Source organism: Plectropomus leopardus, chromosome 20 (assembly GCF_008729295.1).
Source record: "Plectropomus leopardus isolate mb chromosome 20, YSFRI_Pleo_2.0, whole genome shotgun sequence".
Taxonomy (NCBI): Eukaryota; Metazoa; Chordata; class Actinopteri; order Perciformes; family Serranidae; genus Plectropomus; species Plectropomus leopardus.
The window spans coordinates 24,182,927-24,204,709 of record NC_056482.1 but is presented as its reverse complement, the minus strand read 5'-3'; the positions used below and the strand labels follow the sequence as shown (position 1 = coordinate 24,204,709).

Genomic DNA, 21,783 nt, shown 5'->3' with positions numbered 1-21,783 from the left:
CATGTCTGTACGACATTTCATATCAACTGAACTTACAGCATAAGAAATATGACTTTTCAATGTTAAAAGTTTAGACCTCTAGTTAGAATGCCCCCATCAAGCCAACCAAAGTCATATTTGTTGAGCATTTGCACACAACTTCCAATCATTTGTGAAAAATGTATGTCATTTGTGTACCATTTCACAGGATTTTTTACAAACGCATTCATAAAGAAGATGATAAATAATAAATCAGCACAAAAACAGTAGAGTTTCAGCTCTTAGGGCTTGAACAATGAAAAAACAGGATTTAGTCAGAACTCACCAGTCAGCTGCAGCTCCTGCATCCAGACAGTTTGAAGCCTGCGGGGTGAGAAGTGACAGCTACAATCCCAGCGGGTTAGAGTTGTGCCTGAGAAAGTAAATTACATTCTCTGAACAGTTACACAAGCATTCAGTCAAAGAACGGATTACAACATAAACTCAGCGGAGCAAAGCTTGACTGTCAGTGTGTCAGAGCTGCTCTTTTGGTTGCAAACATAGAGGTAAAACCAAAAACATTTTTTTCTAAACAAAACTCTTTTTTTAAGTGCACAAATCCCCGACTGCCTCTACTTTTTGTCTGCAGATGTTTTGCATTCAGACACTTTCTGATAATTACTACAAACAAGTCGTCAGCCTGAAATCATTTATGCAGAAGTCCAATATGATTTGGACTAATATTTAAATGTCTGACTTTGTTTTTAAGTATTGCGACAACAAGACACGTTTTTTGGGTTGGTATAAGTATTTAAAGTCAGTTAAATTCTGAATGTTTTAACACTTGTTCTGCACACGACAAATAAAAAGACCAAATGCAGCTGACACATAAATAAAACCAATATATTCAGATTTATTTAAAGCACATACATACATACATATACTGTACATTTCAATGTAAAAAGGCTCGAGTCAGTAAAGTTTAATTTGGTCCAACACGTGGTCTTTACATGATACACGTCCCGTCTTTAAGGTATTTCATGGACTCCATCTGCTGAGTCATCGCCAGAACTTCATGAAAACCTGTGCTGAGTCCAGACATGTGCTGAAAGTACGCCTCCTTCTCCACCTGCACCGACAGGTTATTCACGCCAGCGTCTTTCAGAATGGCCGTTACCTATGAAGGACGGGAACCACGGACAAGTCAGAACCATCAACTCAAACTCAAAATTTCACAGTGATCTGCCCCAGGATTTGTCCTCTTGGGAGCGTGAATATAAATATAGTTTCCAATAACAAACGAATGGATGAAACAGCAGTTAATGAACCCGTTTGTACCGACCTGCTGTATGATCCTCTGCTCCACCACATCAGCCATGATCTGGAGGTGGATGGTCCCTGCGATCATGTTGGCTGAATGCCTCCAAAAATGAGGGTCTCTGTATGACAACACTCCTTCGATTTTCTCAATCTGAAATAACGCTCCGAAAAGTTAACACCACAAAAACACCTAAACATCTGCTAATGCTGTGAGAACATTTTAAAGTGTTGCAAAGGCAAATGATAATGCAGAAACCTTATTGAACCTTGACTGTCATTCGTTTTGAGAAAATTGGGAATTTACAGCACTACTGCAGCGTTCCATTATATCGTGACTGTTAATAACAGGTAGTCTGTTTGACCTCTAATATTGGTCCCTGCAGGTTTCTCGACAACAGCTCATCCAAACATCTTCACACTCAACACTTCGCTTCCTTGACATTTACAGAATAAGTAATTAAGAGTATTTCTATATACTAAACTATTGCACAGAATAAAAAAAAAATCTGGGCTAAACACTAAAAAATAAGGCCTGTGACCAACTTTCTGCCAAATTCAATTAATCTTTTGACATACAAACAAACAAAAAAAAGTGAAGGTAAAAGGAATCATATAGGCTACAACAAATTTGAACAGAAAAAGTGCAAATTTTACTCTGAACACTAAACATAAATTTGTCTCAGTGAAGTATAACCTTACAAAATGAAGGATGTCTGCATCCTCCCTGATTACACGAACAGTCACTTTGATGGGCAGGAAAACCATCATCTGTTACAGAAAACTGCAGCAATGTCATCGTATGTGACACCTCACCTTTTCCAGCGCGCTGTTCAGGTCCTTCTCATTTTCTGGGGGAATTCGTAAGAGAAGAACTTCGCAAGCGTCCTTCAGCAGAGGGATGACACTAAGAAAAATGAGTGAGGCGATAAAGAGCGAACAAATCGGGTCGGCGATCAGCCAGCCGAACTGACGGATGAGGATGGTGGAAATAATCACGCCTACGCTGCCCAGCGTGTCAGCCAGGACATGAAGAAAAACACCTGCAAGGGAGAAACATGAGGATTTTATCTGGCTACAACTTCCTGTTCCACAAAGTTTTTTTTGGTGTTTCAACTGAGACACACCTCTCATGTTGGCATTCATGCCTCCACCCCCTGAGCCGTGGGAGTGCCCGTGTCCGCCGTGCCCGTGTCCGCTGTGCCCGCCATGACCATGTCCACCGTGCCCGTGCCCTCCGTGAGAGTGGCCGTGACCTCCGTGGCTGTGCTCGCTGTGGGAGTGGCCGTGGTGAGAGTGACCGTGGTCATGTGACGAGCAGCTTTTGCCGCCGTGGGAGTGAGCGTGACTGAAGGCGCAAATACCCACCAGATTGACCAGTAAGCCTCCGACAGACACCGGCTGCAGGGGCGAAAAACAGCACGAGTTCAGAGTGATGACTCAATAAAAAAAAATCCTTAATCCTTCGAAACCTGGATCGACATTAGTTTTTTGTGCTGCGATCAGACGACTTTCACAAGCTATTTAACCCTTTGAAATCTGAGCAGAGTGGTTTGATTTCTTTCAAAGACATGCAGGAGAAGGCAATGAGCAACTTAGCAAAAAACGTCCCAAAAATTGTAAGAAATTAGTAAAAATTAGAAAATTGTATTTTTAACTATTATAATCATATTTCTAGATTATCTTACAGATAAAAATGTATAGTTCTTTTCCAAATTGCAGCATTTTTTCTGACCATTTTATTTGTTTTGTTTTGTTTTTTTACTTTTCTTTTTTGTGTTGCTTATTTTCGGGTAATTCTCTTGTAACTTCTAACTCATTTCTTGCTCATTTTAGCCCATGTCTTCTGAAGTAGCTCACTGCCTTCATGTTTTTGAAAGAAATCAAATTAATTTGTTTAGGTTTTAAAGGGTTAACTGATGCGCACTAAATCTTTCCAAAATAATTAGAACTAGACTGGGCGTAAAAGACGACACTCATCTTTGGCCGTGGCTGATGTTTTTCTGCTGTGTCATATGATTTTTTTATGGACTAAAAGCAATTCAATGCTTTTATATTTGAATAATACTTAATGCTAAAATTAAATAATGCTTGGAAGTGTACAATGTGCATATAAAAATATATCAATATCTGGGAAGGACAAATACATTTAGGAGTAAACACAGACTCCGTCACAGGCCATTACATTAATTAGTAGATGGCGTTAACTCACAGTCAGCATGTCTGTGTTTATATTAGGAGGATCCAACACACGTGTGACCGACTCCACAAAGACAAAGAAAGCGATGACCATCAGGAACAGACCGTTGATGAATCCAGACAGTATTTCAACACGACCATACCTGCAAAAAAAACAGTTCATTTTTAAACAACCAGCTGAGTTTTAAATATTTCCACTATCTCCAACCAAAGCCTTTGCATGTGTTTTTATTGGACTTTACCCATAAGAGAAGATCCTGGTCGCCTTCCAGCGAGTCATGAGGGCAGCGAACAAGCCAAGGACTAAAGCGGAGCAGTCAAACAGCATGTGGAAGCCGTCAGAGATCAGACCCAGACTGTTGGTCCAAACGCCATAAAACAGCTCCACAAAGGTAAAAGCCTGAAACATGCAAAACCTTAAAATTACTCAAAACACTTCTGTTTAACACATGAATTAACTGTACAGATCTTTCTTTTGTGTCCGTTTCTCTTTTTTACTGTAACTGTAGGTTGTAATTATATGTAAAATTAATGTTAATATTCACCTGTTTGTTTTTTTGTTCGGTTGTTGTATGCATGTTGTTGCACGCAACCTTAATATCTTCTTTTTTTCCCCTTTTCTTTACTAAAAGTCTAGCTAGGGACAGGAGTTGGAAACTGGCAAAAGCTATAATCTCTATATGTGAAACAGTTACTACAACTAGTTTGTTAAGGCTTAAGATGCGCCATGTTAATCTGAATTGTCTCTATCAAATTAAATAAATAAACTATGTAAATAAATAAATAAATAAACAAACAAAGTGCGCTGGCGCATCCGTAATCAGTCAATTTACTCCACTAAATAAAAATGTTTAACTCCTTGATGAGTCTCCCCTGTAGCCCCTTATATAGTTTACTTATTTATTTTTCCTTTTTTCCTATTTTTTTCCTTTTGGGTCTTGATTTGTTTTTTGTTTTTTGTTTTTTTGGAGACTTTTTTCTTGTCTCTTTTACAACTTTTATGAGCTGTGATATTATTACTGTGGGGGAAAAATACTGTGATAGGTAAACATCTGAAAATGTTTTACTTTTCTTGCCTTCATGGATAAAAATAGTTTGAAAAAAATTACTCAGAAAAACCCAATTCAATACAACAATCAAAACATGAAAACATAACTGCCTCTATTGTGATTTTATCCTGGAAACGACATTGTCTCACCAATATCATGTCCTGTGTTTTTTCTGTTTTTGTATTTTATTTACAACGCTCTTATTTTGAAATTTATTTTAAAAAAATCCATAAATGACCATAGCAAAACATTTTTTTTTTTGCTTTACTGCCTTATTTTTAAACTATTCTAGTAAATTGCCAAAACATATTCTATCCTTGACCTTTCACCTCACTGTCATTGGTGAGTTTTGTCTTCCTGACACTCAACGCTACGTACCAGGTTGAGACACAGGAAGTAGAAGATCTGTCTGGAGTCGTATTCCTCCAGGATCTGTTTCAGGGAATCTTTGATGAACCGCGGGAGGGACTGCGATGTGTGCTGCAGGGCGTCGCCCATGAAGTTGTACAGAGGAGTCCCTTCGGGTGAGTAACCCACCAAGGTGCCCTTCTGACCTTTCTTTGACGGAGACGAGAGAATACTGGACGCTGCAGAGAGAGACGGGGACGGAGAGAAGGTGATTTGAATAAATCCACATTTAACCCTTTGACACCTCAAGCAAATTGGTGCCTTTTTTATAGAAGATATTAAGGCACTGAGTAACTATGTACGAAATGCTCAAAAAATTAGTGGATTGAGAAAAATATTTTTAAAAATCTAGGGAAAAATGTCTAGGTGAGCAAAAACAAAACAAAACAGGGAAACACTATATCAATGACTGATTTTCCTAACTATACATACTTAAAATTATGTCTTTTTTTAAATAATTGTTATAATGTAACACTTTTCCAGGTCTTTTCTTTCTACTCTTCTTTTTTTCCTTTTTTTGGGAAATTTTCAGGCAATATTCTTCTTTTTTGTTACTATATTTCTTGCTAAGTTTCAAAAGGTGAATGTAAGAATATGGACAGAAATTACCAAGAACTTGTTTAGGCTCTTTAGGCGGAATTATGAAACACAGTGAGAAGTAAAAATCCACAATTACACCTGAGAAATGATCTGAGCAAGGAATTAAATGATGACGACTACGATAAGATTAGAAGAGCTCCACCACCATCAAACTTCTGGCTCTCACCGCCGTTACTTACACATGATGAAGAAGATGGCGCTGACCAGCACTCCTCCAGAGAGCACGTGCTCCGTGCTGACCTGCTGGGGCGGTTTGCTCATGGAGCGCAGCTGGTCGGTCAGCGGGTGAGTCCAGAAGTTGGCCAGCAGCAGGCCGCTGAGGAAGAGGGCGATGGTGCCGTAGCGGGCGCACCTCGGCGTCTCCATCTTGGTGTTGCAGATTGCCTCGACGTAAAACTCCAGGATCATTACGGAGAAGACGATCATCCCGAACGGCAGGATGAGCGACGACCATGATTCGACTTTACTCTGGTGTTACGACGGAGTGAAAAAACAGTTATTAATGAGGTCGTGTTAATCAACATAAATTCTGTTGATTTCATTCCCCTGGGGACGCGGACGTCCTCAGCCGACATTATGGTCTTTCAGGGACTTCTTTTTCTTTATTGGGGTTAACTAACTCTAATGTTACTCTAGAGTTATGAAAAATTTTAAGGGAAAAACCGGCATGGCTATTTTCACAGGGGTACCTTGACCTCTCACCTCGAGATATCTGAATGAAAATGGGTTCTATGGGTACATATTTGGGTCAAAAACCATGCAGTTTCCCTCTTGCAGTTTCCAGAACAATCGCCAAAAATGCAATTCTTATAGAAATCTTCAAATGCCAGAAGTTTTTTTTTTTTTTAAAGGACTATTTTGGTATTATAAAAATATTAGAATATTTTTCTGTGGTTTTCCTTAAGATCTTTGTGTCTTAATGTAGGATTATGGAGAAATTTCTGACTATTTTAACCAATTCTTGAGTGGTTAAACAAATGCTTAAATTTAGCACAAAATCGGTGTGACAAATGGTATCAACATTGGATTGGGTACTATTTACTTCCATCAAAAGGGTTTAAGCCACTATACACTCCAAACTTTAAGTTTAAAGAGGTGCATAACCAAAACACACTTTTATTACAGTTTGCTTATTATTTATGACTAGAAAACATTGACATGCCCTGCTGAGCCGCATCTAAAGCCATTTATTCATGTGAAGTGTTTTTGAAACAGCACCACTGGTTTAGTCGTTTTGTTAGGTAAAAAATAAGAAAAATTATTAGTAATTGTAATTTTTTAAAGAATAAGAATAGCTCACTATGTCTCTAACACTTGCGTTTATGTAGAACTTTGTGATGCCACACAGTCCTTAAAAAAAGACAAAACAGACTATGTTCATGCAGAGATTTCTTTTTTTGTCACGTGGTCTGTGCACTTACCTCTGTGGTAGCTGAGAGCACTATGACCCAGGGCAGCAGAACCATAGCAGAAACCAAGTTGTCAAGGGCATAGAGGCGTTTTGCACCACCGATTTCCACCGAGAGTTTCCTGGAGGCCGTGTGGAAGGCCACTTTCAGGCACAGGGAGGCCACCAGCAGCACAACGCCCCCCTGATGGAAAGACAGAGGGAGGAAATTAATATAGACATTAAAACTAATATGTTACTACACTTCTGCAGGCAGCAAAAAACATAAAATCGAATGTGTTTGTTGCTTACTTTGTGATCTGCAACCCCTAAAAATGCAATGGCAGTGTAGAGGAAATGCGTGAGCGCACTGTCATGATGTCCCTCAGCTGGTTAGACGGCGAGTGAAGGCAACACAATATAAACAGAGAAATATGATGAACACAAACAGATCAGGTCAATAGCACTGAAAACAGCTGTTTTCATTTTAAAAAAGGATACGATGCTCTGCCATCTTTGCCATGAGGTCATCGTTGTCAAAGAGGAGGAGGCAGATCACAGCGATGATGAAGAGAGCAGCGCCTCTGGTCTGCACAAAGTCAGACAAACCAACAGAAATGTAAATTACATACACAAATTGCACTGATATTTTAATCTGAGACAATATATGCAGTCGTTTTATTTCAAGCAGTGTCAAAATTATCAAGATTAAATGTTACTGATGTACTGGTGTGAGCTGCAAACAACCAAGATACCAAAAACCTGTTTTACAGCGTTTTGGGGGGAAAAGTTGCTTCAAGTGAAACCACAACTGACATTACAGTACATCAGGGAACAATGTAATGTAAAATATGGCACAATTGTTTTTATAAATCAGCACATTCGCCAAAACAAAGTGCACATTAACATTTCTTTCTGTGTATCTTTTTAAGAATTTCTAAGAATTACTCGTGTATTTTTATTTCTGTAATTTTAAATTCTTTTTTATTTACTTAATGTTTTATATATATGTGTGTGTGTGTGCGAGTGTCTGTGTGTGTGTGTGTGTGTGTGTGTGTGTGTGTGTGTTTGTGTATGAGTCATTTGATTTGATGACCATAGGTGACATGGTTTAAGTGGAAATAATGAATATGGGCATGAGGAAGGGGTGGTGGATGGAGAGACAGAAAGCCGAAACGGCCGCCAAGCAAAACTGGTTGTTTATAAGCGATAATTGTGGCACCAGAATAGGGTATTTTAAGCCAAAACAGTAGCTTTTCATAACCATAACTAAGTGTTTTTTGTGCCTAAACATAACCAAACATAAACCACAGTGTTGTTGTGAGGTAAACTTTCAACATATCTGCTTCATAATAACATTCAAATGTAAAACATTGTTTGAACAGATTTTGGTGACTGGGTTGCAGGAAAAAAACAAGTTTTGTGAATTTACGGCCTCCTACCTTGGACGGCCCTCCTCCTGAGCTTGTGAACAGGACACCGAGGAGAGCAATGACCACCACGTCACTGTGCTCAAAAAGCAATAACGTCCTGAGAAAAGACACAAGCCAGATTTTAATCATACCCTGTGCTTGAGCACAAACACAAATACACACACACAGTTAAAACCACACAAATGCACTCACATGCACACTCACAGCACTGTTGCCTTTAACTGCTTTGACATTTTACCTCAGAGGTCCGCAGAGAGTTAGACCGAAGAAGCCCAGCAGGGATATGACACAGCTGAAAACAGCATGCTTTAGTAACTTTATCCACTGCAAAGAAAACAGATTTAAAAAGACAAGAGATTAACCATTACGGCAGGTTGACTCAAGCTTTTATGAGGGCATTGATACAGTTTCTTTAATGAAAACATTATCTTATACTGTTACAAAGCTCAACTTTAAAACCCTTGTTAGAATTGTTTTAACACTACAGAGTATGCGAAAACATTCAAAGTTGGGTAAAAGATCTAACTAATATTTATAGTGTTTTTTTTCTTTATGAAGCAAAAGCTGGATCACACACAAACAGAAAAGGAGGATATCCAACAAACCTGTCTTTTCGAGATGACTTTGCCAGAAGAAAAAGGCTTTTGAAAGAAAAGCAGAATAACAGCACTCCTGAGAGAGGAGAAAGATCACTGTCAGCATGCTGTCATAATAAATAAATACAAACAGCATCAATACAGCAGCAATAATACAAAATAACGTGCAAGTTCAACAAAAAGGCTGAAATAAAACCTAAGCAGAAAAATAAGAAGCGTAAGAGTCCTTACCCTAATTTTAGTATAAAGATGAACTGGACAATGTGAACAACCTTTAGGATATCGTAAGATTCAAAGATCCCAAGAGCCTTGAGGACCTTTGTGATAACCAGTAAAACTATGTATCTGGTTAACCTGAGAAACACAAGAAAAATGGATTAGTACTGAAACTGAGTGATATATAGAAAAAATAGAAAAACACCCATCCTCTTTTAGGTGCAGCACTGCACACTTAAGTGTTATCACGATACTGAAATTTCTAACTTCGACACAATTCCTTGAAGAACATCTATATTCAATACCACTGTAAATATTGTGAAAATTGACACTCAGGGCATATTTTTTTAATCAAAAGATAGATATAACAAGGCCATAATATGACAACAGTGGCTTTTATTTTCTTGATTAGTAGGAGTAAACAGCAGAATAACTGTTTTAAACATTAACAAAAAGAAAGAGTGAAAAAGTGCAGATGTATCAATAGTACAGAAAATGAGTTTTTAAACAGTTTTAAATAAATATATTTAATATTTTTGACTAAACTAATATGGAATACCCTGGTATGAAGATTGAGATCTATAAAGGGCTTCATATACAGAAATAAGAATTGTTTTTCTTTTTTACACAGAAAAAGTTGTTGTTTTGTATGATTTTATTTCTGTTTTAACTGTTATGTTTTTGCTTGTTGAGTAGGGCTGGGTATCGTCAAAAACCTCACAATTCAATTCGATTTCTATTCTTTGGGTCACAATTTTTGATTAAATTCGATATTGATCCAGTTGCTTCAATACCGATTCAGCTGTGTATGTCGATGTCAGAAACACCCAGATAATTCATTATCTGGGTGTTTCTGCAATGCATTGATGAATCCTTTTTTTATCCAGCTCTATTGTTGAGTGGTTTTCATTTCTTTAATCATGGTCGGCATTAATGAAAATGAGAGTTTCCCTATATCGATTTCATGAGTCTTAAAAAAAAGTTTGATTTGAATGTGTTGACACAATCAGCCACTTAATTGATTAGTTGACAGAAAGTCAATAATTTACAATTTTGATAATCAGTTGGCAGTTTTTGTCAAGCAAAATGGAAACATTCACTCATTCCTGCTTCAAAAATGTGACCATTTAATTCATTTTTCTGTTTTGAATCAGATATTTTGAATATATTTGGACACAACAAGCAACTTGCAGCCATCACCTTGGATACTAGCAAATATTCATCGGGGCAGGTATTTGGTATATTGCAGATTATTTGTATCTGTGTTTTATTTTAATGCTCAACGATAAAATTAATGAAAAAGTGTGTATTACACTCAACCGACACCAGGGAATGCAGCCTGCAGTACTTGCATGGAAAGTGTCATCATGGGAGAAACTTTTACTTATTTTTATTCATTAAAATTTCTATTTAAATGTCCACTAAACTTTATTTTTTTTAAAAGTTGCTGGGAACTTGCTGTATATTATGTTGAAAGTTACAGTACTGATTAAACATGTGTTGAAGGCATTTAAACAAACTTTGGAGTTTTATCCAAATTCTAAATAATGACAGAAACATTTTCATAAATGCATATCGATTCCAAATATTGGGTATCGGTCACATTAAGCACTTATAATTGGTATAGGCCCTGAAAAACCAATATCAGTCGACCCCTAGTAGTGATGTCCATTTTCACCATTTTGGACATTTATAGACAAAACAACTTATCAATAGCATACTGACACTAAACATCATGGATGCACTTATTTCCATATGGTAAACAAACACGTGGATTACAGCTACAATGACTGTTTTTTATTGACTTAACGCCATGATAGTACAAACAATTACTCAAACCAGTGAATTGGGATTGAAATAAAGTTAAAAACAGACCCGTACCTTGAATCGGGCACTTCCACCATTCCCAGTTTACCCCCTGAGAGGACGTTACTGCTGTATTTCTCGTCCATCTTCAATCACCTAAAGTCGACCTGTTTCAGTATTTATGTCCCCAAAATCCTAAACATCACTGTAACCTCAATAAAAAAAATTAAACCACAGTCCGGAGAATACGACCAGGCATCTTCTGGCTCTCATTCATCCTTCTTTTTAAACTAAACCAGTAAAATAAACTGTACACAAACCCCTGAGTGAGCCCTCTCAGCCTGTTAGCTCGCTAGCTAACGTTAGCCATCCGGCTGCCAGTTAGGCTAAATTTCCAAAGTTTCTCGCGACGACACGTCCTCTGTGCGCGAGCTAAATCAAATAAATAAATCCGGTCGCCTAGTTAGAGGGAAAAAAATATGAATATTTATGTTTAGCTGTCCTAAATAACAGCTAGAGTCCGTAATGAGGGAATTACACATCCAAGCTGGACAAAAAAGCCAATATACTTCCGGACACGGTAAATAGTCCACGTCACGTGCGTGTGTTCGTGACGTTGCCCCTGCGCAGATGAGGTTCTGCGCAGGTGACGACGACACTGGTGGAAAAAGTAATTAAATAAAGTCAAAGATGTTTCGTTTTTTTAAAAGTAGGTGTTAAAGATTATGTAAGTAAGAAGACTGGAAAAATAATAATAAATATTGTTATTATTATTATTATTAGTAGTAGTAGTAGTGGTAGTAGTAGTAATAGTAGTAGTAGTATTAAGTATTAAGTATTAAGTATTAGTATTATTATTAATTTTATCATAGGGAAATCTCCATGTACACAGCAAGAGATGGGTGGATTACAAGCCTGATTTTCAAGAAGTACAACAATATGGCACCACAATAAGAGGCCTTAAAAATAAGACTGTAATTACAACTAAATATGTGTTAAATAACATGCATTTTTTTCATGAGCCCATGACATTTTATTCTGGATTTGTGTTACTTTTTACTTTATTTTCCTCTTAATTTTTCTTTCTCTGTATATGGACAGTTTTGTGTGTACATAATGTAAATGTAAATGTAAATGTAAATGTTTTACTTAATTACTTTAGCTGTATGGCAGTTTCTAGAAATTTGGCTTACTTTCAGGTTCAGTTTTGCTACACCAGCTTTAATAGCAATGCAAATCCTTTGGGGGTTTTGTTCTTTGTTATTTAAAAAAAATCATCAAAGACCATGTTTGTATGGAAGCCTAAATTACTAGCTAGGAAAAAAAGATGTTAGCAGTCACAAAAAAAAAAAAAAAGAATTCTAAGTCAAAATTAGATAAATGCATATTATGAGATAATATGCCATGATTCTGACTTAAAATTATTAACTTTGGGGTCTCATAATTTTAATAAATAAAAATTAAATACGCGTACCTCATTAAAATGACATAAAGATTACAAACATTTTGGCAGGGTATTTAATGGTCATGACTTAACTTTCTTATCTTACTGTGTCATCAGTCAGACTCACAATTTAGATTCAGTATCTCACAATTTAGATTAAGCATGCCATATTAAGGCTATATAATAAATATTAACATAAGATATTTATATCTTATTGTAATATTTTATTTTTCAAATTAAATCAACTTCATGCTGGTGCCTATCCAAACTTTCTGGTCCCTCTTTTCTCCCATCCTGCCTTCATCGTCACTGATCTGCTTCACATCTTTGTCAAACATATTTTCATGTATTATAATAAACCATTATGTGAATTAGAGCTCAATATGCACATGGAGAGAATTCACGACAAAACAAGAAACATCAAACAGACAGGAAGGGTATGAGATAGTTTTTGTTATTGCTGGGATTACATCAATTTAATAAAACAGAAAAGTTACATTGATCATTTTGAAAAATATGAGATTTCAGTGGCAGCCAGTGGAGAAGATGGCCTCCATTTCCAGTAGTTTCCTCAAAAGTTTAATGAGGTCCGCACAGTCCAAGCAGGATGGTCTCATAATGTCCCTTAGTGTCCCTCTGTGAAACAGAGACAAAGATGTGCTCAGATTAAATGCTCATTATAGACTATTTTGTCTCCAGTTACTGAAAGAGTGAAAAAAAGCCAGTAAAGACAATTTAAATTCTTCACAGGTGTGTCACTTTACCAGTATTTGCTCCTGTAGGCTGATATCATACATGGCCCTGTATTCCTGCACAATCTTCTTCAGGTCGACCTCGGAGCGGGACACCAGCACCCTGATGAGTGTTTCCTCACATGTACCGTGGCGCTGTGAGAACGGAGCAGAGGCGTGATCAATGGACAAGAGCAAAGCATGCAAATCACCTCAATCTGCCGGTTATTACATAACCTAGGTCATACAAAATCAGAAATCAGAAATACTTTATTGATCCTCGAGGGGAAATTGTGGTTCATTACAGCCACTTTAATGCCAAGCATAGAGAATTACAGCAAGCAGGAAGAAGTACAAGCACAAGTATAGAAAAATAAGTGCTAAGTATGAAAGAATGAAAAATATAAATGTATTTATTGACAATAAGCACTAGTATGTAAACATGTGAATCATACTATACATAATATGTGTAGTGTGTATAGTGTGTAATATATAAAACTGTGCCTTATACTGCAGTACAGTGCATTGAACTAGTATCTAGTTCCAAATAGATTTAAAAAATGTTATTATGTGTGCAATGTTATAATGAACAACAGCGATACATAGAGATACAAGAATTACAATAAGGATATATACAGTATATGCACTATATGTTTGCATGATACTGGGTAAATTTACATAAATAATAACATAATAATAATAATAATAATAATAATAATATGCTACATACTATATCTGGCTGGTTGCATCAATCAGTCGCTACAGGTAAATATTTGTAAAAAAAAAAAAAAATGTCTGTAGTGAACACACACACACACACACACACACACAGACATGGTGAGAAAGTGAACACACCTCCAAAGCCTTATGGAGCTTCTCAGCGAAGAAAGCCGGTGTGTTCCAGGCAATTTTCACTAAAAGTCAAAGAGACATAAACTCTGAAAACTCTGCGTAATGATTCAGTTTGCGACTGTAGTTCAGCAGCAAGAAAATAGTTCCCACATGAAAACTGTCACAACATGGTCTGCAGATTATCTGAGGTAACCGGGTGATGATTTCCGGAAAGAGACATCACTGTTGAGTTTTTTATATGTATTTTTTGGTGCTTTGAGCAAGACTGAGACTTAACAGTAAATCTATGTTAATGTATGTTTTTCTTAAACCTTTCTGTCCAGCTATCGGCAGTTCTTAAGCATATCTTGAAAACCACAATTTTAATGCGAGAAATTCAAGGCCCTCTGATCTGTGCATGTACACAAAAAACAGTCTAAACAAGTTTCACAGACAGGCAACAACAAAATTTACTGAGCGTGATTTTATGTGTTTGTTCCTAAGATCTCTGGTATTTTTTTCTAATTTCACCCCCAGGACAAACGTTTCATTTTTGGCTCTTAGTACCTAAAATCTCCAGGACGCTGCTCATTCTATCCAACACTTTTTCTATTGTTAGTCATAATTCGGATGATTGTTGCAGCCTGTATTCTTGTTAAAAGCTTCACCATATAAATATGAATCAAGCAACACTGTAGGTTATGCTTTTCTGTGATAAAATTAGTGTTTCAAAGTACATGAAAACATAGTTTAAATGTGAAACAGTCACAGTTAACGATTTAAAAAAAAGTTATTATTCATTAGAGGATTAACTCTAAATAGCTCAACTAATCTGCGTCATTAAGACTGTGTGGGTGTGCTTTGATCAGATTTGATTGACAGTGTCCTGGCAGCTTAATCAAACAACCCACAACTGTCACATATATATTCATAAATCCTGATTCATGCACTGATTTTTCACTTTAAAACCAGCGAGAAAAGCACAGACAAAAACACAAATCCAGAAATCTTTCACGAGAAATAAAAAAATTCATGTAGGACCCCCACTGCTCGCAGTAAGAAGCAGATATTCAGGGCCTTTAACATTTATTCTGCATGTACTGTAAAACTCCAACCGTAACAAGATAACTCCTTACTCATTAAAATGGGAAACAAACTGATCAAAGGACCAAATAAATGAAGAAACCCTCCTTACCAACGTCAATGAGACAATCTTCGATGTCTCCACTCAGCTCCATCTGCAGAGCTTTAGGTAATTTGACGTCGCTGGTGGCAGCGTAGTGATGGAATGCTGACAGATAAAAAGACAAACGACAGGTATTTATGGGTTAAACTTGTCAGACGAAAAGCAAATGTCCTTTCTAAAAAATCTTGCAGTGGAGGTATGAGGTATTTGCACATCCCCCCGGCATTTTTGGAATCTTAAAAAACAGCCTCAGCTAGTTTGAAGGGCTTTTAAGACATGAGATGCCAGAATGCAAACTCTAAATGCATTTTGAGCTGAAAAATAAAATACAGATATGGAGAAATTTCAATAATGGGGGTGTTACTGCAAACAAGTTCCCAACCAAAAACAGAGGCACCAGATATAAAGTATTAATAGGAGCTTATTTTCAGACATTTTATTCATAGACATTATCTGCGGCTTTCTACTTGTCATGTAACAACAAAGACATGGAGCGTATAAATGTTCTTTCACACACATGCAGTTTTTAATATCAAGCTACTTTGGTTAAAGTGCAAAAACTGGTGAAATGTTGCATTCATATTTTTTTACATATTATCAGTGGTGAAGGTCTAAGATCATTTGAGGACCAATATTTTGCTAATACGTTTTTTTTTTTAATTAAAGTAATTATATTTATTCTATCTTATTTCCATTATTATTATTATTATTATTATTATCATTATTATTATTATTATTATTATTGTTATTATTATTATTATTATTATTATTATTATTATTATTATTGTTGTTGTTGTTGTTGTTGTTGCTGTTGCTGTTGTCCTTTTTACTTCACATACTGGTTTTATATATATATATATATATATATATATATATATATATATATATATATATATATATATATATATATATATATATATATATATATATATATATATATATTGTTGTTGTTGTTGTTGTTGCTGTTGTCCTTTTTACTTCACATACTGGTTTTATATATATATATATATTATAAGATTTTTTTTAAATGTCTCTATTTATATATTTTGAGACTCATTCCTTCAGGAAAGGAAGAGGGGCATTGGAGGGACAAATGATAAATGTCATTACATACTTCCAGTATTACAGATATATGTAGGGGCACATGATATCTTGTTATACTCACCTCCAGTATTGAGAAATAAAAATCTTATCATAAAGAAGAAAGAGCATGTGTGCTTAAGTTAACCCTCTTTTCCTACACACATCTAAATAAATCTAAAAAAGAATCTATCATCTCATCAACAGCACATCTGCTGAACTGTGGACTCCATTGATGATTAAGACCTAGTTAAATAGTCTAGTTTATGTATTTGAAAAATCATGCTGACTTTGCTCTGTATTGTTCCCACACTGCTGGGCGTGTTCCACCTGTTACCTGACAGAGTGCGGTTCCACCTGTTTTACCAGCTGTGTTTGTGTGCTGGCTTTGAAATGGAGGTTTTGGCTGATTCTGCCTCTGAGTCAAACCTAACTGCTAAAGCAGTCACACATTTAAAGCACTCACTCTTAGAAAGCTGCGGCCCGTTCCGCGTGGTCAGGATGTCGATGATGGTAGAAACATTGATTCCTTCGGGATGCTCAGTAGCCTCAAACAGAACCTAAACAAAACATTAACATGCCATCATTTGTAATTACTGTTCTCTACAAGGATAACTGACTATATTCAATCTGTTTGTTATCGTTAACAATTAATCCGATATACAAGTACTGAAATAGATACAAGAAATAGACCAAAAACAGCAACAACCAAAGCGATGAAGGCAATAAAACCACAAAAAATTTAAATAAAACATAATTTTTTTTAATTTCATAATTTCAAACAGCACAATTAATGTTTAAGTCTAAAAATAATTGATTTTTTTCCCCCTAGTATATCTACCTCTCTTTTTTCTGTAAATTAAATTTGTTGGTATTTGCACTGAACAAGATGATGGGGAAGAAAAACAAAGTGGATTTGGTCTGATTTCTGTTGAACAGATAGGGTATCAGATTTTCCTTTTCAACAAATGTAAAGTTTCTGCAATGGTACAAGCAGTCAAGGGAGAAGGGGCCAAGTTTGTTTTCAAAAAGCAACTCATCATTTCTGCATTGTATACTTTTAAGAAAAAACACTGAATAATGCTACCTCTGCGTCTTTTTGGGCCAGCTCCTTGTTCACTTCCATGCTCTCGTCTTTGTTTGCTTTCAACATGGACAGAAGAGCTGTGGTGAAATCACCGCTGGTTTCGTCCTTAATAATGTCCTCCAGCTCATATTCGTACTCTGAGGGACAAAGATAACAGACTTTGCAATAAGATTATGGACCAACATACAGTATGACTGCAGTGCTTAAAACTGTTGTTTAGAGGTTTACAGTCCTCGTTACTGGGTGATTACAGTGCTGCACTGTCTGAGAATTCAGTGTTGCTCAACTGCTGGAGACACCAAAGAGTGTCAGGTGTACACTTAAGATGTTGAACCTTTCAGGAGCTCAGCACCAAAAATAAAAGAACAGAGGCCAAACCTTGTTTGAAGACTCTCTTGATCTCGCGAATCTCTTCGTTTGTTCTTGTTGCCAGAACCTCCACCAGGACGTTTTCATCTGTGCCCCAACCCTGTTGAAATTAAGGAAATGCAGAGCGTGACCAAATTAAAAACATTTAAGGTTAACATTTGTTTAATAGGACTCATAATTACATAATTTCAAGCTAAATATGCTACACAATGTATCCATTGGTAATTATGTGTCATCCTCAGCTACACTGATGTGTGGGGTGCCACAGGGTTCAATTCTAGGTCCGATTTTATTTTCACTTTACATGCTTCCCTTAGGACGCGTTATCAGCCAATTCAATGGGGTATCTTACCACTGTTATGATGATGACACGCAAATATATTTGGCATTTAAGCCAGATGACGTTTGAGTTCTTAACACATCAATGAAATGCCTTACTTCAATCAAGGATGTTGAAGTGAAGGCAATTTTCTGCACCTCAATTCGGACAATACATAAGTCATCATTAAAAATCTTTGTTGGTCCACTGGCAAATAATGTAAAATCTACAACTAGAAGTCTAGGCATCATATTTGACTCCCAGCTTAACATTAAACCATATGTCAATAATCTTATTCAATCCTGCTACGTCCACCTCAGAAATATTACAAAAATCAAATCAGCTGGACACTGAGGCACAGTGACCTTTGACCACCAAAATCTAATCAGTTCATCACAGAGTCCAAGTGGACGTTTGTGCCAAAACTGAAGACATTGTCTCAAGGTGCTCTCGGGATATTGTGCTCAGAAGAATGAAACAGATGGACAACCCGAAAATGTAGTGCCTCCAGCCACAGTTATCATCGGCATGAAGGCATTAAAATATTAATAAAGTTGGACATGCCCTGCTGGCAGGATCAACCATTGCAATAAAGACTGACACAGAGAGTTTGGAAATAATCTCCTCGGATATTTACCTTTGTGGCCCTCCTGAGCAGGTAGGCATCGAAGTGAGCAGGAGTCATGAGCAGAGCCAGAGAGATGTCCTCTAAATCTGACCTGAGAACTGACTGCAGAGCTTCATCCAGCTTCTGCAAGACACACGGAGCACACACACCAAAACATGAGGGTGCTGCTACTTTTCATTGCAATCATGCCATTTCAAAACAACTGCTGCAGAAAATTAAATCCATTATGTGTGTATTTTTTAATAACATCTGCTACAGTGCCTGTTGGGACTCAACTTGTTTGACCTCATTTGTTTTGCAAATCTTAAAAAGCTCAAACTGATTTACATAGCGAGGTCAGAGGGATGTTTCAGTATTTTTCCAGACTCGACTGCGTCTTAATGAGATAGGAATCACTCACCTGTCCGGTGGACGCTTCATAAACTACTTTGATCTTCTGTCTCTGCTCATTGCATCTCTTCACCAAGACAGCGACGATCACATCCTCGTCCACCTCTGTGAGGGACAAGTTGTACTTTAGCCTACTTTCTTCAACCCTCTGAAACCAGAGCAAATTGGTCTGACTTCTTTCAGTAACATGGGGCGAAGGCAACAAGCAAGTTAACAAGACATGGTCCGAAAATTTGCAAGGAATTAGTAAAAAAAAACAACAAAAAAATAATAATAAAGATGGGGAAAAAAAACAAAAAAAATGAAAAAAAAATGGCTTAAAATTATATATATGTATAACAAAGCAATATTAACATTGTTTTTTTTTTCAAAATGATCAATTATTTTGAGCTTTTACAATGCAATCCTAAATCCTAATCCTAAAATTTGTACTTACCATATCTTAGCATTTTTAAAACTTTTGAAAGACTGATATCAGATTCAAGTCCTTATCTTATATAAATAGGTTAAAGTCTTTTGAGATGTTTCAAGGATCCGGGGGGACCCTATATTTCCTGTTTGCAAATGGATGTTTTGATAATAGTGTTGCTGTTGTTAAACGTGGACCCCTATTACTTCAATTCAGCAAGAATTTTCTGTCTTTTTAGGATTATTTGCTCACCAGAGGCATGTGTTTTCTTAAATTTAACACGAGGTGAGTAACTTAAATACAAAAGGTAATTTTGGAGTGAAGTATTCGTTTAGTTGTTGCAGAGCTTCTACTTTAGATTGTGCACCATCTGCAAAGACATTAGAGAGCAACCTTGCCTTAAAAGCATGGAGCCTGTCTTAAGGAAAAAAACATGAGTGAGCACACGTACCTTTACTTTCAATGGCGCTCTGAAGAGTAGAAGCGTCACTGCTGGCATTGAAGTTTGGATACGGAGGGACTGTTCCATAAAACTTCGGCTTCTTCTCACCCCCCACCTAGAGCAGACGCCAGAAATATGACGATTTTAAGCTTTGAGGATGATTCATGGTTAGAGTTTCTTCACAGGGTAGAGTGACAGAAGAGATGCAGGAGAATAAGGACCATAAAACGTCAAATAAAAGCCTAGTCCCAATTAAACGCAGAGTCCATTTTACTTGCCCGATATGGTGACACATTTTAAAAAATAAATGCCTGTCTCAATTAGAGGCCTGGGCCGGTTGTCATGTTCTATAGAAACTGTGAGAACGTAAAAAAAGGTTTTATCAGCATAGTAAACAAAAGAAAGATAAGTAGATGCAGAAGACTTTTTTTTAAGCTAAGGAAAAATGTTCACTGAAACTTAATCCTAATTATCAAAATTATTGTACAGAATCAATATAATTTTAAGGTAATTTCTTGCCTTTTTTCCTTTCCCTTTTTTCTTTTTTTTTTGGATTTTTTGTCAAATATTCAGGTAATCTTCTTGTACTTTTCACAGATTTCTTGCTAACTTCAGGGTCATTTCCTCTGCTATTGCTCCTTAACATCTTCCCATGTTTTTGAATAAAATAAGGTCAATGTGCTTAAGTCTCAGAAAGATAAATAAATATTTGGTTGTTTTTCTGTCTTTGCTGAACAAGTTTTGTGCGTTGAGGTCACTGATTTAAGTAAATAATAGCCCGTGAAGTTTTACAGCAAGTAAAAACAAAACAAAACATGCAGTTACAAAGCGCCTCACAAACACATGTACACATACTTAAAATAAGTGAGTGAAGGGATAAATTAATTGAGTTTCAGTACATTACAATATGGGATAAAGGAAAATAAGTTAGAGGCAAGAACAAAAAAACAAATAAAAATATAACACATGGAGTTGCTCTTATAGGCTAACCTATAAAGGTGGACAACAGTTATCCCAAAAACAGGTGTATTCTCCTCATGATTCGTTTTTCTAGGTGATCTGATACTCACTTTTATGGTGTCGTCCTCGGGGTCTCTGTCATGGACGATATCTTTGAAGAATTTCTTTAAGAAGGACATGTTTACTGGAAACCAGAAACACGTAATTATCGCTGTGGAGGGGAACAAATGAAAACAAGAAACAGAAATAAAGAATTAACAGCTGATTGGAAAATGAAAACAGATATTAACACTTAAAAATTCCTTTAAAATAAAGTGAAAAAATTAGTTAAGTATATACAAATTCCTTTTAAATGTGAAAAAAATTGTTGGACCAATTTAAATTTTATTTGTAATAAACTTTAAGAAATGTGTGTTCGTAATTATGGTAATAGTACATAACACTTTAAAATTTCTTTTAAATAATGCAAAAAAAAAACACTTTTAAAAAAGTGTCATAAATATGGTAATTAAATATAACTATGAACACATGCTTTTAAGTTGATAACCTAAACAGCCTAATTTGTTCCAGTTACTTTATCTAAAAGAAATTCTGAAGTCTTATGTACTTTTAATTACCATATTTATGAACGCATGTTTTAAGTTAATTGAAAAAAAATAAAGTTGTTCCAACAAATTCACGTTGTTTTAAAGGAATTTTAAAGGGTTTTAAACATGCAGACAAAACTCACCTGTACTGATGCAGACAGTCCTCAGATCCCAGTTTGCAGTTTCTCAGGTGTTGGTCACAGTATTAAACTCACCCTGCTGCGTCTCCACCCATTTCTGTGCAGATCATTTTCAGTCAGGTTTGTTTCCACCTGCAGGGGATCAGCCAATCGTCTGCCACCTCTCAAAGACGACATTCCTGCGAGGTGACAGTCAGAGGCTCGGGTGCTC

General features: G+C 36.4%; 2 protein-coding genes across 3 annotated transcripts; both read right to left on the bottom strand.

Annotated features, from left to right (window-relative positions):
* Positions 1-847: 847 nt before the first annotated feature.
* slc30a5 (solute carrier family 30 member 5) lies at positions 848-11,554 on the bottom strand. Of its 2 annotated transcripts, XM_042509863.1 has the most exons (16): positions 11,045-11,554; positions 9,179-9,301; positions 8,957-9,023; positions 8,590-8,675; positions 8,361-8,448; positions 7,420-7,507; positions 7,231-7,307; positions 6,953-7,123; positions 5,711-5,999; positions 4,902-5,110; positions 3,717-3,874; positions 3,488-3,617; positions 2,403-2,676; positions 2,092-2,318; positions 1,301-1,429; positions 848-1,135 (listed from the first exon to the last, which is right to left on the bottom strand). In XM_042509863.1, exons 1-16 carry the CDS (start codon positions 11,113-11,115, stop codon positions 965-967), a joined length of 2,358 nt encoding a protein of 785 aa, XP_042365797.1. In that variant the 5' UTR covers positions 11,116-11,554; the 3' UTR covers positions 848-964. The 2 variants fall into 2 exon arrangements, with proteins under 2 accessions (XP_042365797.1, XP_042365796.1); XM_042509862.1 differs by having other exon boundaries at positions 2,092-2,676.
* Positions 11,555-12,675: 1,121 nt separating this feature from the next.
* LOC121960023 (annexin A1-like) lies at positions 12,676-21,666 on the bottom strand. Its single transcript, XM_042509610.1, has 12 exons — positions 21,576-21,666; positions 20,956-21,056; positions 19,895-20,000; positions 19,045-19,139; positions 18,654-18,767; positions 17,707-17,797; positions 17,329-17,465; positions 16,708-16,801; positions 15,171-15,266; positions 14,000-14,058; positions 13,178-13,300; positions 12,676-13,049 (listed from the first exon to the last, which is right to left on the bottom strand). The coding sequence occupies exons 2-12, from the start codon at positions 21,022-21,024 to the stop codon at positions 12,993-12,995; spliced, it is 1,041 nt and encodes a 346-aa protein (XP_042365544.1). The 5' UTR covers positions 21,025-21,056; positions 21,576-21,666; the 3' UTR covers positions 12,676-12,992.
* Between the last annotated feature and the right edge of the window lie 117 nt (positions 21,667-21,783).

Bases quoted from the DNA above. Each gene is read 5' to 3' on its own strand.
- slc30a5 (XM_042509862.1), bottom strand. From the start codon at position 11,115: ATGGACGAGAAATACAGCAGTAACGTCCTCTCAGGGGGTAAACTGGGA. The intron at 7,124-7,230 runs GTAAGCAACAAA...TCTTTCCATCAG, and splicing joins TAGGGGTTGCAGATCACAAA to GGGGGCGTTGTGCTGCTGGT. The intron at 3,618-3,716 runs GTAAAGTCCAAT...TTTTTTTTGCAG, and splicing joins ACCAGGATCTTCTCTTATGG to GTATGGTCGTGTTGAAATAC.
- LOC121960023 (XM_042509610.1), bottom strand. From the start codon at position 21,024: ATGTCCTTCTTAAAGAAATTCTTCAAAGATATCGTCCATGACAGAGAC. The intron at 19,140-19,894 runs GTACGTGTGCTC...TGTCCCTCACAG, and splicing joins GAGCGCCATTGAAAGTAAAG to AGGTGGACGAGGATGTGATC. The intron at 13,050-13,177 runs GTAAAGTGACAC...TCTGTTTCACAG, and splicing joins GCCTACAGGAGCAAATACTG to AGGGACACTAAGGGACATTA.